At 38.5% G+C, this 16,237-nt stretch overlaps 1 protein-coding gene across 1 annotated transcript in view; it reads right to left on the bottom strand.

The window, feature by feature from the left end:
• Nucleotides 1-16,237, bottom strand: part of LOC126474671 (sialin-like) — an 84,032-nt gene that overhangs the window by 42,442 nt on the left and 25,353 nt on the right. The window contains exon 4 of the mRNA XM_050102150.1: nt 4,711-4,795. Coding sequence (XP_049958107.1) covers nt 4,711-4,795 — 85 coding nt within the window. The remainder of the gene's footprint in view (nt 1-4,710; nt 4,796-16,237) is intronic.

Below are 16,237 nucleotides of genomic sequence, written 5' to 3'. Positions count from 1 at the left end.
TTAAAAAGAGAAATGGATAGGCTGAATTTGGATATAGTGAGAATTAGGGAGGTTTGATGGCAAGATGAGCAGAACTTCTGGTAGGTTGAGCACATGGTTATAAATACAAAGCCAGATCAGGTTAATGCAGTAGTAGGTTTTACAGTAATAAAGAAAATAGGAAAGCGGATAAACTACTAAGAACAGCATAATGAACGCATTTTCCTAGCCAAGATAGACACGAAGTCAACTCCTACCACAGAGGATGAAGAGACTGAAAGAACATACGAAGAGATCGAAGTAATTATTTAGATAGTTAAGGGAGAGGGATACTGAACTGTGTTGGGGGCTAGAGTTCGTTAGCAAGAAAAGGAAGAGAAAGAAAAATATTAGGAGAACATGGACTGGAAGAAAGTGATGAAAGAGGACGCCACCTGGGATAATTTTGCACAGCGCATAATTTAATCTTTGTCAGTGCTTTATATAGAAATAGTGAGAGGAGGTTGTATACGTGGAAAAGACGTGGACGAACAAGAAAGTTTCCAGTAGATCGCATAATGGTAAGACAGAGAATTCGAGACCACACTTTAAACTGCAGAACTTTCGCAAAGGTATATGAGGACACCCCTAACAATTTATTTGGTATGATTTGCAGATTAAAACTGAAGGTATTGCGGAATGGTAGAAAATTAAGGAAATGGGACTCAGATGAGTCAAAAGAACCAGAGGTTGCTGAGCGTTTCAAAGGGAGAATTATGCACCGACTGACTGAATGAGGGGTAAGGAATACAATGGAAGACAAATAAGTAATAAGAGATACAATAGAAAACAAGTGGGTGGCTTTGAGAGGTGAGCTCAAGGCAGCAGAGGTTCAACAGGCAAAAATACAGAGCCCAAAGGAAATTCTTGATTAACGCATGAATTATGAGATCAAAATGACTAAAGGATAAAGTATAAAAGTACAGCAAATGAAGCAATCAAAATGGAATACCAACGTCTAAAAACTGAGACTGGCGGGAAGTGTAAAATCGAAAAACCATAATTGTTAGACTTGATATGGAAGAATGGTAGAAGCATCCATCACTAGAGGAAAGATAGATGCCACCAGCAGGAAAATTAAAGGGACATTCGGAGAAAAAAGCTGAATGAGTATCAGAGGGAGAGATGACAAGGCAGTGTTAAGCAAAGAAGGGAAAGCTGAAAGGTGGAAGGAATATATTGAACGGCTATGTGGAAAATAAAGGCAACATCATAGAAAGGAAGGAGGAAGTAAATGAAGATGAGTTGGGAGATAAGATACTTTGAGAAGAAGTTGACCGAGCACTGACAGTCACGTCCAAATAAGACCCTTGGATTAGACAACACTCCTCAGAATTAATGAGATTCTTGGGAGAGCTAGCCTTGAGAAAACTGTTCCACCCGATGTGCAAGAAATATGACACACGCAAAATTCCCACAGACTTCAACAAGAAAGTAGTAATTCCAGTAACAAAAAAGGTAGGAACTTACAGGTATGAATATTACAGAACTATCAATATAATAAGGTATGGCTGCAAAATATTACAGAGGAATGAAAAAAAGTGGTTGAAGTCGACCTTGGGTATGATCAGTTTGCATTCCGGAGAAACGTAGGAACACGAGAGGCATATACGGACCCTACGTCTGCGTTAGAAAACACGTTAAAGAAAGGCAAACCTATGTTTATAGCACTTGTAGATTTAGAGAAAGCTTTTGACACTGTTGACACGAATACTCTCATTGGAGCTTTGATGGCAGCAGGAATGAAATATAAGTAGCTGAAAATTATTTACAACTTGTATAGAAAGCAGACTGCATTTGTATGAGTCCAAGGGCACGAAAGGCAGCGCTTGTTTTATAATCAAGCAGCTTTACATTAGTCCAATGTTTTGCTGAAGTGTGTAATAAATTTTCTAATTAGCCATTCAGTTTAATTTCTTTTATTTATTTCGTGTCTTAATATAAGTGTATTGTGATGCAACGAGTTGTACGAATTTGTTATTTTCCTTTTAATGTAATTGTATGTAACTTTTGTGTACTCTGACGCTTTGGTCCAGTAGGGAAAATTTACTCTGTTATAAATTTTATTAATGTGGTGGTAACAACTGAAATGAAGTAGTCGAAGTCTGCACTCAGAAGTGTTGAGGTGTACGTTAGTCCTATGTCAAGATTACACTGTATTAGCATAAAAATCTGCCATTTTTTCTAAGAAGAAGTGTTTTCCTTGGCGAATTGAATGGTTGGAGTAATGTGAAGAAGAGAACGCTAAGTTTTGAAATATAGAGAGCCTTGGTCGAGACTCAGAAGCGAATGGTCAGATGGACTTAGTTACAGAATTAACTGGTGATAATTTTTGTGTCCAGGAAGATTACACAGCCTTCGTTGAGATGGAAACAGCGGAAGCAGTAGTAACGTACGCAAGCGAGTAGAACGTAGAACTTTCAAGAAAAAGATTGCTACAACGTTGTTACATTAGCCCATCAAAATTTTCGAGAAGAATTCTGGTAGTGACAATCGAAGCAGAAGGGGTATAGCCAGATGGGAAGGTTTAGAAGAGAGAAGAAAGTCAAGAACCAAGATTTACGAGACTGGAGGTTTTTCAAGATTCAGCACGGTAGGCAATGGGATGCCAAAGCTAACAATACACAGAGAGTCGTAGAACTAGCAGCAGTTTCCTCAAGAGAAAGCAGTATACCGAAGTTTTCCATATTATTTTGGATAGAGGAGAAACTCTGAATTTCGCCCGATCTGTGGACTGTGTTATGAGAAGTGACTGTTAACAATCTGTGTATGTACTGAAGTGTAGGAAGAAGAAGGCGTTGATCAAGAACAATGAACGTTACTAAAGTAACTTGATTGGTGGGGGAAAGAATTCAGTCTGACCTAATAAGGATAAGGACACACCAGTGACGAATTTTTCAGAATGCGAGAGGTGAGGGGGAGGGAGGGGGGGTGGCGAAGACTTCTGTTGCTACATTTTATGTGAGGCATTTATGCTGCTAGGTCGCCCAAAATTTAGGTAGTGAGTGTAAGAAAACGATAATACGGTCACCGCTAAAAGACTCCTGAGGTCCACTAAGCTGTATTTAGCCTTCCGACAAACATTGGCCACTCTAACGTATGGTGTTGCCCATGTACATAGTATGAAAGCCACAAATCACTCAGTACCAGAACATTGACTATGAACTTCCTAACAATGAATTTGTCTAACATAGCCAAGTAAAGGTCTCTCTACCAACGCTCCATTTGTCTCAAAATTATAACTAAGATCTAGGAAAGACACCCCGAAATTACTATTAATAGATTATACATAATTGTGTTTCTAGTCTTAGAATTTGTGTGTGGTGTAAAATGTCAACTGTTTGGGTGCAAACACTTCATGGAAAGAGAAACTTTCCAAAGAATAAGCGTGATAAATCTAGTTATAGTCTAACTAGATACGTTTTTTAAAACAAAAAGGTTATATCTGATCTAAATTCATGCATCTACTAAAATTATATGGTTATTTTCAATGATTGTAAATTTAGTAATGTATTACATTTATGAATCACAAAAATTGTATTTAACGTAAATTAGCTTCTCAACATGGGCTGTATGACAAATCCATCACCATATAAATAAGCTTCCCAAAACAGACGTTAAAAACTGTATCACTATATAAGTATAGTAAGATAGCATTAAGCCAACTAAAGCATCACATCAACTTGGGGCAAACATTACCTGGTCCTTCCTAATCGTGTGTCAGAAAGCAGCGTAGATGCACACAAATTTTCTAAACACTTGTTACTTATTGTGGCGCCGTGAAAAATGTGGTGTAAATCGAAACCGCAACTATGGACTGTCATCTTCGCTGAAAACTCGCCTAAAATGCGATATCTGGATGTGTTTCATGTAACCACAGCCTTACGAGCCTAAACGTTCTTTTGAAGAATATCATCTCCATCAGGCAGTTATTTCAAAATGGTACTTTTTTAAGCGCTAGTAGCTAGTTTCGTGCATTCCCCATTCTCAAATGCGTAATAAATACGGATACATCATCCTAGAAAGGATTAAAAATCAGATCTCACAAGTCATGAACAGTTACGCATAGCATGATCGTCAATGTATGTACACGATCTCGGAACATATTTCAACAAACCATACTTACACCAGCTGTTTGCAGTTCCGCCATATGTCTACAATCAAATACAATTAATGCCATCTACGCATACGCTTCTGTGGTTTTTCGAGGCGTAACTCTTACGTTATCTGTTTGTTTTGACCAAGGACTAAGGGCAAAGGAAACTGAAAATTTCATGCTATTTGACTAACTGCCGTGAGTCCTATATACATAAAAAATACTAAGGAAGTCTAAGTTACTAAGCAAAGTTTATTTCTCCACTGCAAAGGAAAACCCTCTCCTTAAAAGTGGAGGTTGTAAGTATATAAGCTTAATGCAGATCTAATTAATTTATGGTTCTGACAAGCAAATGTAATACACAATTGCAGCGACTACACGCAAACGTTGTCTGTAAAATAATGACCGGAAGAAAACCTGAGCAAATTTAGTGCGTAGCGCTATAATGTTTAATCAGTATCATTAAAATAACAATAGGACAACGAGTTCAGTATAATTATCGGTTCTACCGACAAACAGTGTTGTCATTACGGAACAGAAGAGTCGATACCATTTAGAGCAACTAAGTCACAAGGCTTACAAATTTCGCAGCTTACCTAGAAAAATTATAGAGAACTTGCTTCTTTCGTGGTCTGGCGCCCACCTGCAGATAAGAGTTTGTATGGTTGGTATTATTCCACCCTAGAACAGAGAGAAACTATTAACTTCACTTGTAAGTCATAATTCTAATTCTAGATTATACGTCACTGATTCCCAGCTGTAACTGAACTCTCTGTTGCTTTATGTAAGGTCGCTTACGAAACATCACTTCTGAAACTTACTGTGCGCACCAATGCATGTACTTCAAATTACAATTTAGAGAAAAAAATAAAACAAATTGTAGCATACAGAAGTAACTATAAATTATGGCGTCGCATTTGGACGGGAATTAGGTTTTGCTGAAGGTGTGCAGTTGTGGACTTTTAATCAGTATTTTTTTGTTGAGCCACAATTTACAGTACCAGAGCAGACATGAATAAAGCAAACACTTGCGCTTAACTTCTTGCAGTAATTTACTTCAGTTAACTAATAACATAACTAAAAACCAAACAATTATTCGCTCCATGGTAATTGAATAATCTGATTTCCACAGTGGGCAACAACAATATACAACAAAACCTTATCATAACATGCAGGTACACATTCTACAAACTCCTGTAAAATAACATTACTTCTGCACACAACTGGCTTTACAAGAGGACGCCAAAACAAAACAGCAACAAGTGGTATTTCTATGAAGCTTCTGGAACATTTTCACTGACATTGACCGTGAAGACATCAAGTCATCAACATGGAGGATTTCGGAAAATTTTAAATTCCAAGAGGTCAGATGCCGGAAAATATAAAAATCAAAGATGGTGGATGGCGAGAAACTTAAAAATCAGAGATACTGCTGACAGGAAATTTAGAAATGTGTTACATGATGAATGGTAAGAAATTTAAAAAACAAAGGTAGTGTCCAAAATTTTTTTATTGAAATGAAATAGCAAATGGCACCACAGAATATTTTTTGCCAAAATCTTCCATTTTCAAAACTATCTTAATTCTTTATTTTTGCCTCATTTTTAAAAGTATCCAATTATACTACAGTAATTCCACAAGCTTCTCCAAATGGCATGTTCAAAAGTACTAGATTATTTATCAAACAAGTTTCGTAAATACAAAGACATTGTATTCCACCTGTGTATTTCAGCTTTCTCTGTTCTCATACTCCGCTGTACTATCTCATCATCAGTAAAGATCATGTCTCCCCTTCAATGCTCCACTAATATTTATGTTAAACACTATACCACCTCATCAGCAGTAGATTACACCTCTCTGTTCAGATTCAATATTGTTGGTCTAATCATCTGTAAATTTCATCTCTGTAATATTTTACAGAGGGAATGAGAAGGACGAAACTTAGACAAGAAAAATACTCTAGACATAAAATTTATTGTAAAAAAAGATTATACTAAGGTTGAGTGCGCAAATAAACATACACTGTAGCTATGACATGGAAGAATCAGAGTTGAAATAGTATAATTATTTTACATTCATATTTTTACATTTTTCACACACATCTTTACATACAACATTCAGCTGAGCCTATTGCACACACTTTAACTATGACACGTCATATTCAGAGCTTAAATTGTTGAATCCTTTACATTTTTTCCCACATTCACTTTCTGTGAAATTACAATGGGTTTTTCTGGCTTACTTATATTTGCAAATATTTTAAGTTACATAAATTTTCGATTTATCAAAAAGCATACATCATACTTGAACTCAAGGTAACAAGAACATATTCTTCTGGCAATTGCGAGTTCAGTCAACATGTAGTAGATCAGAAAGAAATTCATGTCAGTTACAAAGACGAAATATAGCTAAAATTTACAAAAATAATTTGCAATAAATCTGCAATTTACATTTTTCATACACAATAAAATCTATCATTATCATATCATTTTTCATGTGATTGTCTGACCTCAAGCAAATGCATTCACCTAATCAGATGTATGAAATTCTTACCATCTTTTGGCAAAGTTGTGAATTTATAGTGTGTTATGGTCGAAACTGAGTGTAACTTTGAATTATATACTGCACAATGGACGCTCCATTATCATTTAACATACATCCCTCACAGTCATCAGTATTAAGGTCTTTTGATAAAGAGTGTTTCACACTTTACACATTGTATGTTGTGTGTAAGTACTGAGAAGGTTCATCTTTGCTCTCAGTCCTATGAAGTCAGCAAAAATCTGTTCTGTCAATCCATCTTTCAATAAACTCATTTTCATTTTATTGACACATGGAATGCTATAAACGTTAATCAGAATAAGCCAAAGTGCCAAACAACCTATGCACATCACTTTTAATACAGTCGTAAGTACTTGAAACCGTTACAGACTATATAAGGCTATAACCACCTGTGTAACACATTTTTACATTTTTTGGCTCAAGGTTTTTCAGAATATAACCAGGACGATAAGCTACATGTAGCGTCTTGGAAATATCTAAAATAGCCATTCCTAGAGCTACAGGTTTATCACAAGCAGTGTTAAGCCCACTTAATTCAATTTTTATTAAAAACAAATCTCCACTTGAATTCGGCTTTGCAGTCAGAGTAGTAACTCTACATCTACCATCCCAGCTCATTACTAGCTTCAGACCACACATTTTTCTCGCTTTTTGTATAGTTCTACCAAAAATACAATTATTTATGAGCCTGAAGAATTTTTTCGAAACCGTTCTTTGCTTTATGCATTTCTCAGCACTAATACCCACATACGTTTTCATCCGGGCAGCATGACAGAACTACAATAACTGGTAAATTTAGCTTGGAATAATATTACTTTTCAGTCACTACTTTGAATTCTATATTGAATCACATAATTTTTCTTATCGTTTAATATAGAAATGAGCTTCTTGGGAACGCCTGCTTGTTGAAGCTAGGTGATGATAAAATTTTCTCTGTACATAATGACAGATCAGAATCAAGTTCATGTAAACTTTCTGTATATTCAACATTCTCTTCTAAAAATGTAGCCCATATCTGAATCATCAGATATGTTCACAACATTAAAACCGTCAATATATATCAGTGCAAATTCAGGGATTGGTGGGTATAACTATATGGGTAAGCTATACAAACTGTTACATTGAGGTGTACAATATAAAACATACCTATACTTTCATTATAGTAAGCTATGAACCTATTGTGTTCAGCTGTATGTCGAAGTGCTAAGTGTGCAGTGAGAGTGAGCAATACCATCTCTGATACCACACTCAACAGATTGCAATTACACAGTGTCAACAATACACTGAGGTGACAAAAGTCATTTGATAATACCCAGTAACTTGTTACAGTTTCACTGTAACATGGAGGGGAAAATGTTACAGTTTTGGTGTAAGATGGTTGGTAAATTTGTTTCAGCTTTGTTCTAACATGGATCAATTTGTTAGTTTCACTGTAACATGCGATATTTGTCACAGTTTTGCTGTGACATGTAGGACAATCTGTGATTGGTTTGCTGTAAAATGTGTGGATATTTATTATAGTTTTGCTGTAACATGGGTCTGTTTGTTACATTTTTGCTGTACCATGGAGAAAATTTGTTACAATTTTGCTGTAATATGTTGACACTTGGTTACATTTTTGCTGTAATATGTTAACAATTTGTTACAATTCTCCTGTAAAATATGCTGTTTGTTACAATTTTTGCTATAAAAGGATAATTTGTTACAATTTTGATGTGACACAGTGATGCATAGAGGATTTTGTTAAAATTTTGCGATATAACGGTGACATATGGAAGTGAAGTGACATGTGGTTGCACTCTGTGACAAATGGCTCTGAGCACTATGGGAGCACTCTGTGACAGCATAAGTTAATATAATCAGCAGATGACAGGCCTTTAGTACCACAAGTTAAAATCTCAAAATTACGCCTCTTGATTTTAGAAGGCTGCTGAAGCTTCACTCGCCATTGCAAGTACTATGGAAATGTGTGGATGAAGCCGGAATAACTGATCGATTCTATAAGATTTTTTCCGTGTTTGTATATTGACTAAATGCTAATGCTTGTTCATAGAACTGACAGTAGAAATCTATACGCTTGAGGTCGAGTGAGGGCACATAAAGCAAAGAGCAAGGGATGTAAAACAATCTTCTGTGAAGGATTTCAGTACTGGTGATTACAGGCTATGTGAATTTGGAAGTTAAAGCAACTGTGCAGAATGTAATTCAATCAAAGCAGTGTGTAGTTCCTACAGCTAAACAGCACAAGTTACCTTTACCTGCAAAAGATGATAAATGGTTTATACTTCTGGATAAGGTGAATATATTAGCCATCTGAAAAATGATGGTGACTGGTTTTATTGTGAGGCTGAGTGTATCCCATTCCAGACAACGCTACCTCAGATCAGTCTGAGGATGCATCAGGAATCGAACCCAAATCCTTCCACACCAAAAGCAGTGCCACTAACCGTTTTTGGTGGTTGATTTTATTGTGAATATGTGAAAATGAAACTGAAACGCGATAATGACTGATTTTATTATGCATGTGTGGCAAAATGTAAAAACATTAGATGTGATTATATTTTACATGTGTGGAAAATGGAAAAATATTGAATATAGGAACTTTGTACAGTTTAAGCTCCGAATATGCCGCATTCTTGCTACAGAGTAAGCAATAAGCTGTCCTGAATGGTGTATGTAAATGCACACAGACAACCAATCGTGCATCCAACTGTCTTCAGAATGTAATCTTCTTTGCCTCTAGAATACTTTTGTATTGTGTATGTGAGAAAAATGTGAAACATTTAATGTTAAAAACATTGAACATTTTAAAGTTTGAATACTTATTGTCATCGCCAGATTGTAAGTAAATGCGTCCATCTAGCTTTCTGTGGAATGTTAACGTTTTAATATCAAATTTTACATCAAGAGTATTATTGTCTGAGCTTTTCTCCTTCCCATAAACTCTGTAATACATTACAAAGAAGCAGACTAAGTTTACTGATGAGTTGGTACATTATTTGGCACATGTGCAATGTATGTATGTGTGTGTGTGTGTGTGTGTGTGTGTGTGTGTGTGTGTGTGTGTACTTATGTAATTTACGATAAATAATCGAATACTTTTGAACATAGTGCCCAGTTCAGGTGAAAACAAGAAAAGCTTTTGGAAACATTGTAATATAATTGGATATTTTTTAATATGTGCAAAAACTGAAAACGAAAATAATTTTGAACATGGCGGACTTCGACAAAAAAATATGCTTTGCTTTCACTGGCTGTTTCATTTTGATTTTTAAATTTCTTATCACCCACCATTTCGAATATTTTTAAATTTCCTAGTAGAACGTTCATTAACTTTTACATTTCTTCTCATTTTTAAAATATTGCCATCTGTCATTATAATGATGTTATTTATAGAAGGCCAGTGACTCCACATGATGTCATCAAGGTTCAGTGTTGGTCAAAGCTGTTCAGATGCCCCATAGATATACTACTGCTAACTTAAAGCACGTGAAGATTTCTTGTAAATACTCAATATGCTCCTCACAGCTCTTCCTTCATTCACTAAATTGTGAAGATAATGATATACAAATTTAAACTTGATATCGGAAAATATTATATCCACTAGTGGAGACAACATTGCCACATGCATTGTGAGCCTGAAGGGCAAGCAATTAATTTCAAAAAGGTACCAGTCCTTAGCAAATGCCTAACCCCTCAGCTGAAATAATCTGACTGCACAGCTAATTGAGATCTAAGATTGTCTATATTTTGGCACATGCGAACGATCTAAAATACATTTGCAAATCCAGCAGCGTTGTGGGTAAGGGAACTACCTTCTTATTTAGTTCTCTACAATCCACTATCATGCTGGGTTTACCTGACAGTTTTGACACTGAGAACATAGGTGCAAAATGTAGTGACTTAGACTGACGAATGATCCCTTGCTCTAACATCTCCTCCACTAGCCCATTTTAATTCATTCAAAAGGGACAGCAGCAAACGATATGGCATCATATCAGACAACTCAGTTCGATATTTAATCAGACTGGTGGGCCCCAGCTTGTTCACCAGAACATCCTTAAATTGAGCACACAACTGATTTATCTATTTTCTCTCGCTCAAGGGCAAGTGTTCCAAATGAACTTTGACATCCTCACCTCGCTTCTGTTGTATTGTGACTGTAGAAACGTAAGAGTGCTGGCAGAAGGAGATTCTCACAGAATTGGAAGGTGAAATAGTCAGGACCCAAATTAGGAACAACTTCCATCACCCTAAGGATATCTGACCCCAAAATCACGTCTGTGGAAAGTTCTTCCGCCACCCTCATCACGAATCCTCAGTTCCTCATATATCTGTCCTAGCATATGCACTGAACTCGAAATATCAGTAACGTAAGAAATATCCTGATTAAACCTGGCGATCTGTATGCTGCATATTAGGTATGGCACCAACTTTCTCCTAACATAATAACTTAGCTACCTGTATCTAGAAGGACACACGATGGCTCAATGTTAATCTTACAAGATATAAATGTGGCCACTTTTCACTGTCAGAAAAACGTCGCCCTAATACCACACTGTGTAACGACAGAACTAACACCACCAACTGTAAACCTGGGAATCTGTTCATGGTAGAATCTTTATTTCCTTGTGTGTAGTCGCATCTAAAATGGCCTGTAGTGCCGCATAGGAAACACTCATCCGACCTTGTCTCTTAATTCCGTGGAACATTCCCTCCATATTTAGCGACTTCCTCTCTTCTACATCCCTTCGAAGACATGTCTGAAACCGTCAATATTGCATGCTAATTTCTCTAAGTCATTGAATGTTTGACGGGGCGAGGCAAGCATTATGCACTACCGACCTGTAGTTTGATCCTTTCTACTATATTAGCTACGATTTCCGCCTCAGTATCTAGAAGACAAGGCGCATGAATGGCTGTCCCTAACCCATTCATGTAGTTGTCGAACTGTTCCCTGTAATGAAATCGACTAATTTTCTTATGGCTCTAAATGGCATTATTCTCTTACACAACTCTTGATGGAAGCTTGCCACCATTTCCTTTCCAATAATATCAGCCGCTACTCTTTGCACTAAACAGCCCATGGTATGTGATTACAACATTTGCAGCATTTCAACAAAAAATGGCTCTTAGCACTATGGGACTTAACTTCTGAGGTCATCAGTCCCCTAGACTTAGAACTACTTGAACCTGACTAACCTAAGGACATCACACACATCCTTAACATCTGAGGTCATCAGTCCCCTAGACTTAGAACTACTTAAACCAACTAACCTAAGGACATCACACACATCCATGCCCGATGCAGGATTCGAACGTGCGACCGTAGCGGTCACGCGGTTCCAGACTGAAGCGCCTAGAACCGCACGGCCACAACGGCCGGCAGCATTTCAATATCAATCAACCCCCAACTCCTGTTTTTGCTCATTTAAGGCTACCAAGTTATATATAAACTTCACTATTCTCGGTATCGAATCCACAAAGAACTCACAGTTGTTCATTATACCTACTAGTTGGTGTGACATTCTACCAAACTGTTTACTCCTCCTGTTTCTAACTCTGGTACCTCTAGCTCTTCTGCCTGATAAATATCGTTCCCCTGTATCATATTCATTCTACTGCTCTGCAAGGCTGTAATTGACAACGGTCCACTTGTAATAACATCTACCTACGCCACCTTACCTTTCAGTTTATCTATGACGTCCTTGCTTACTGCCCCTTTAGTTAAAAATATTAAATAATTTACCCTATTTACATAATGCGTAGACATAACCTGCAATCTACATAAGTAAAAACAAGAGGGAGCCTCGCACACGAAAAATTTCAACACCAACTCTGCCTCAGTCAGCGCCAACCTAGCACTCGTATTTATTTCATTAGTCATGTTCAGGTGCTCCCCCCTCCCCCCCCCCCCCAACTGTAACGACCTTCCCCTTTACCTAGCGAAGCTGTTGGGTTGACTGGGCCACAGTGCTCGCAGGGGACCTCTCTCGAATGACTGCCTCATAGGCCATCCCATCTTTACGCAGCCAAAAGGCACTTGCCACATCCCTAATGACCACAGCTGAAACATGACAAAGGAGTGAAAGACACAGTTTCCAGAGGTTACTGTACTAAGGCACCATTCCAGCAAAATACATTACTTCGCTTTGCAACCAAATTGTTGCGCAGGATTTGGAGTTTGGCTGGAGATTGTGCAAGTTGCTTTTTTTTAAACAACAATTTACAATACTACAGCACACGTGAATACAGGAAACACTTGTGCTCAACGTCTTGCAATAATTAACTCAGGTAACAAATGGGTAACAAAAAAAATTATTCGCCCGACAGTAATAAAATAATCAGAGTGGACAACAATGATGTAAAGTATAAATCTATCAAAAGATACAGGTACACATTACATACATAATACAATATTGCTTCTGTCCGCAGATGACTTTGCAAAAGAGAGCCAAAATAAAATAGCAACATCTACATGTACACCATTACTGTGCAATTCACAATTAAGTGGCTGGCAGCGGGTTGATCGAACCACCTTCAAGCTATTTCTCTAACTTTCACTCTCGATCGGCAGCGGGAAAAAAGAATACTTAAATCTGTCTGTGTGAGCTCTGATTTCTCTTGTTTCATTATGATGATCATTTCTCCCTATGTATGTGGGTGCCAACAAAATATTCTCGCAACCGCAGGAGAAAGTTGGTGATTTAAATTTCACAAGAAGAACTAAGAGTGGTACTGAAATTGTCTCTTAAGTCGCTTAAGCAGAACATCAGATGGCCCATAACACTTCCCTGTGGAACGCCATATATTACTTCTTTTGTACTCGATGACTATCCGTCAATTGCTACGGACTGTGACCACTCACGAATCCAGTCGCACAACTGAGGCGATACTCAATAAGAAGTCACTTACTGTGGAAAAGTATCAAAAGTCTTCTAGAAAAGTAAAAATATGGAATCAATTTGACATCCCCTGTCGATAGCACTCATTACTTCGTGAGATTCAAGAGCTATTTTCGTTTCACAAGAGCGATATTTTCTGAATCTGTGTTGGCTGTTTGTTAACAAATCGTTTTCCTCGAAGTAACTTACGATGTTCGAACACAGTATGTATTGCAAAATCCTACTGCAAATCGAAAATAGTGATATGGGTCTATATTTCAGCGGATTACGTCTGTTTTCTTCCTATATTCTTCCGCAATAAGCAGAATGGCTCATTAGAATGATCTACAGTCCACTACTACCTGCGCCTTCACCGTTCCCAGACAGACAACAGACAGAGCAACACAATCTACACTGATACACAACTTACTACAACATCTACAACAAAAATGGATAAACAAGTAAAAGGCATCATGGCTTATCGCTAATACAGAATGATCTCACAATGGCCTCGCCATGTTTTCCAATTCAAAACAATAAGTCTACACTCATATAGCACCACGGCCACGTCACAAAACTACACTTAAATACAGGCATGGCACTATGGAATTACCCATGACCCTGCTGTACTTGTTCACAACAACTGACAATACCAGGATGATTTCATTGATACAGCCAGAAACCGCAGTGCTGTATTTTGGTCGGTCAGAACTCTGACAACTATCGGTGCTCACGAACTGCAATTAAGACACACCCTAGAACATACGGCACTTCAAGCTCAGCAATTTATTGCTAAGCGAAAACTTCCACCCTCTTTCCTCCCTGTCTGTGAGTTGCCATCTGCAATCTGGACTCTGAAAGAAACACGCCATCTGCTACGATAGCTCGCGACATTCACATTACAGTCGACCACATCCCGCGCTGACAGTTGCAGTCCACTGATGGTGCTTGCACACTGCCATTGGAACTACAGCTCTCTGCTTCTTCAGGGTCTGGTTTCCTTGGTGACCGTCATCGAACTCCAGCCTGCTCTGCTTCGCCTCTTGACAACAGTCACAAAGGTGTTTTCGGAATTTTCCGCGTTCTGCATAGCGCGCCACCGCAACAGCACTCGGAAACGCGCCTCCAGTGCAGGACGTCCATATGTGCCGCGATACGCTTCACAAAATAACCCTAAAAAAGAATGAGCAACCTCCGTTGTCAATGCTGGCAAGGTGTCGTATTTCCTGGTTCTCCCTCTTTAACTACCCTCCAGACATTTACACTCTATGACCGAAAAAGGACGAAGAAGGAATTATCTGAATGGGATGGAAATCGGAAGATGTAATGTACAGGCACAGAAAAAATAAATGATTACAATTTCAGAAACATTGATAATTTATTCAGGAGAAAGAGCTGGGATTCCAACATGACTGTCGTCCGCCATACAGCGAGACAGTCAGGTGGCATGGTCTGGAGTGCCAATCCTTTTCATAGCAGAACCCGTTTGGATGTAATCCGCGAGACTCTTACAGGACAGCGGAACGTCGACGATATTCGACGGTCATTTTGTTTCCCTCCATGGCAAACCATCCTGGGCTTATATTTCAGCAAGAGATGCCTGCCAGCAAAGGGCGAGGATATCTACAGCTTGTCTTCGTGCTTGCTAGGCCCTACCTTGGCCAACAAGGTAGCTGAATCTCTCCCCAACTGAGAACCTTTGGAGCATTATGGACAGAGCTCTCCAAAGAGCTCGGAATTTTGACTTTCTAACGCACCGGTTGGACAGAAAGTGGCACGATATCCCACAGTATCAGTCAGTGCGAAGGCGAATAACTACATGTATAACGTCCAGAGGTAAAGCCACATGTTATTGACTTGCGAAGTTTTTTCTCTTGAATAAGTCATCCAATTTTTCTGAAATTGAAATCATTTATTTGTACATTTACAACACATCTACTGATTTCCATCCCATCCGGATAATTCCTTCGTGGAACCCAGGTAGGTTTTCTTTTGTCTTAGAATGTATTTCGCTTATTTACAGCATAGGAATATAATGTAACGAAAAATAATCTCACAACGCTTTAGCTGTGCAGACGGAACAGATCATTACGATTAATTTATGTGAAATGGAAGTGTTTGCAACCAACCCATGGTTTTACAAGGCGAAGGAGGGTGTTGTTTAATGTATGAAAATGCCTGACTGAGATTTTCACTCTGCAGCAGAGTGTGCGCTGATATGAAACTTCCTGGTAGATTAAAACTGTGCCGGACCGAGACTCGAACTTCAAAAATGGCTCTGAGCACTATGGGACTTAACAGCTGTGGTCATCAGTCCCGTAGAACTCAGAACTACTTAAACCTAACTAACCTAAGGACATCACACACATCCATGCCCGAGGCAGGATTCGAACCTGCGACCGTAGCAGTCGCGCGGTTCCGGACTGCGCGCCTAGAACCGCGAGACCACCGCGGAGACTCGAACTGACAGGAAGTTTCACATCGCTGCACAGTCCGCTGCAGAGTGAAAATCTCATTCTGGAAACGTCCTGCAGGCTGCGGCTAAGCCATGACTCCGCAATATCCTTTCTTTCAGGACTGATAGTTCTGCAAGGTTCGCAGGAGAGCTTCTGTAAAGTTTGGAAGCTAGGAGACGAAGTACTAGCAGAAGTAAAGCTGTGAGGAGAGGGCGTGAGTC

This window comes from Schistocerca serialis, chromosome 4, assembly GCF_023864345.2.
Source record: "Schistocerca serialis cubense isolate TAMUIC-IGC-003099 chromosome 4, iqSchSeri2.2, whole genome shotgun sequence".
NCBI classification, from domain to species: domain Eukaryota; kingdom Metazoa; phylum Arthropoda; class Insecta; order Orthoptera; family Acrididae; genus Schistocerca; species Schistocerca serialis.
This window is presented reverse-complemented; position numbering and strand designations above follow the sequence as displayed.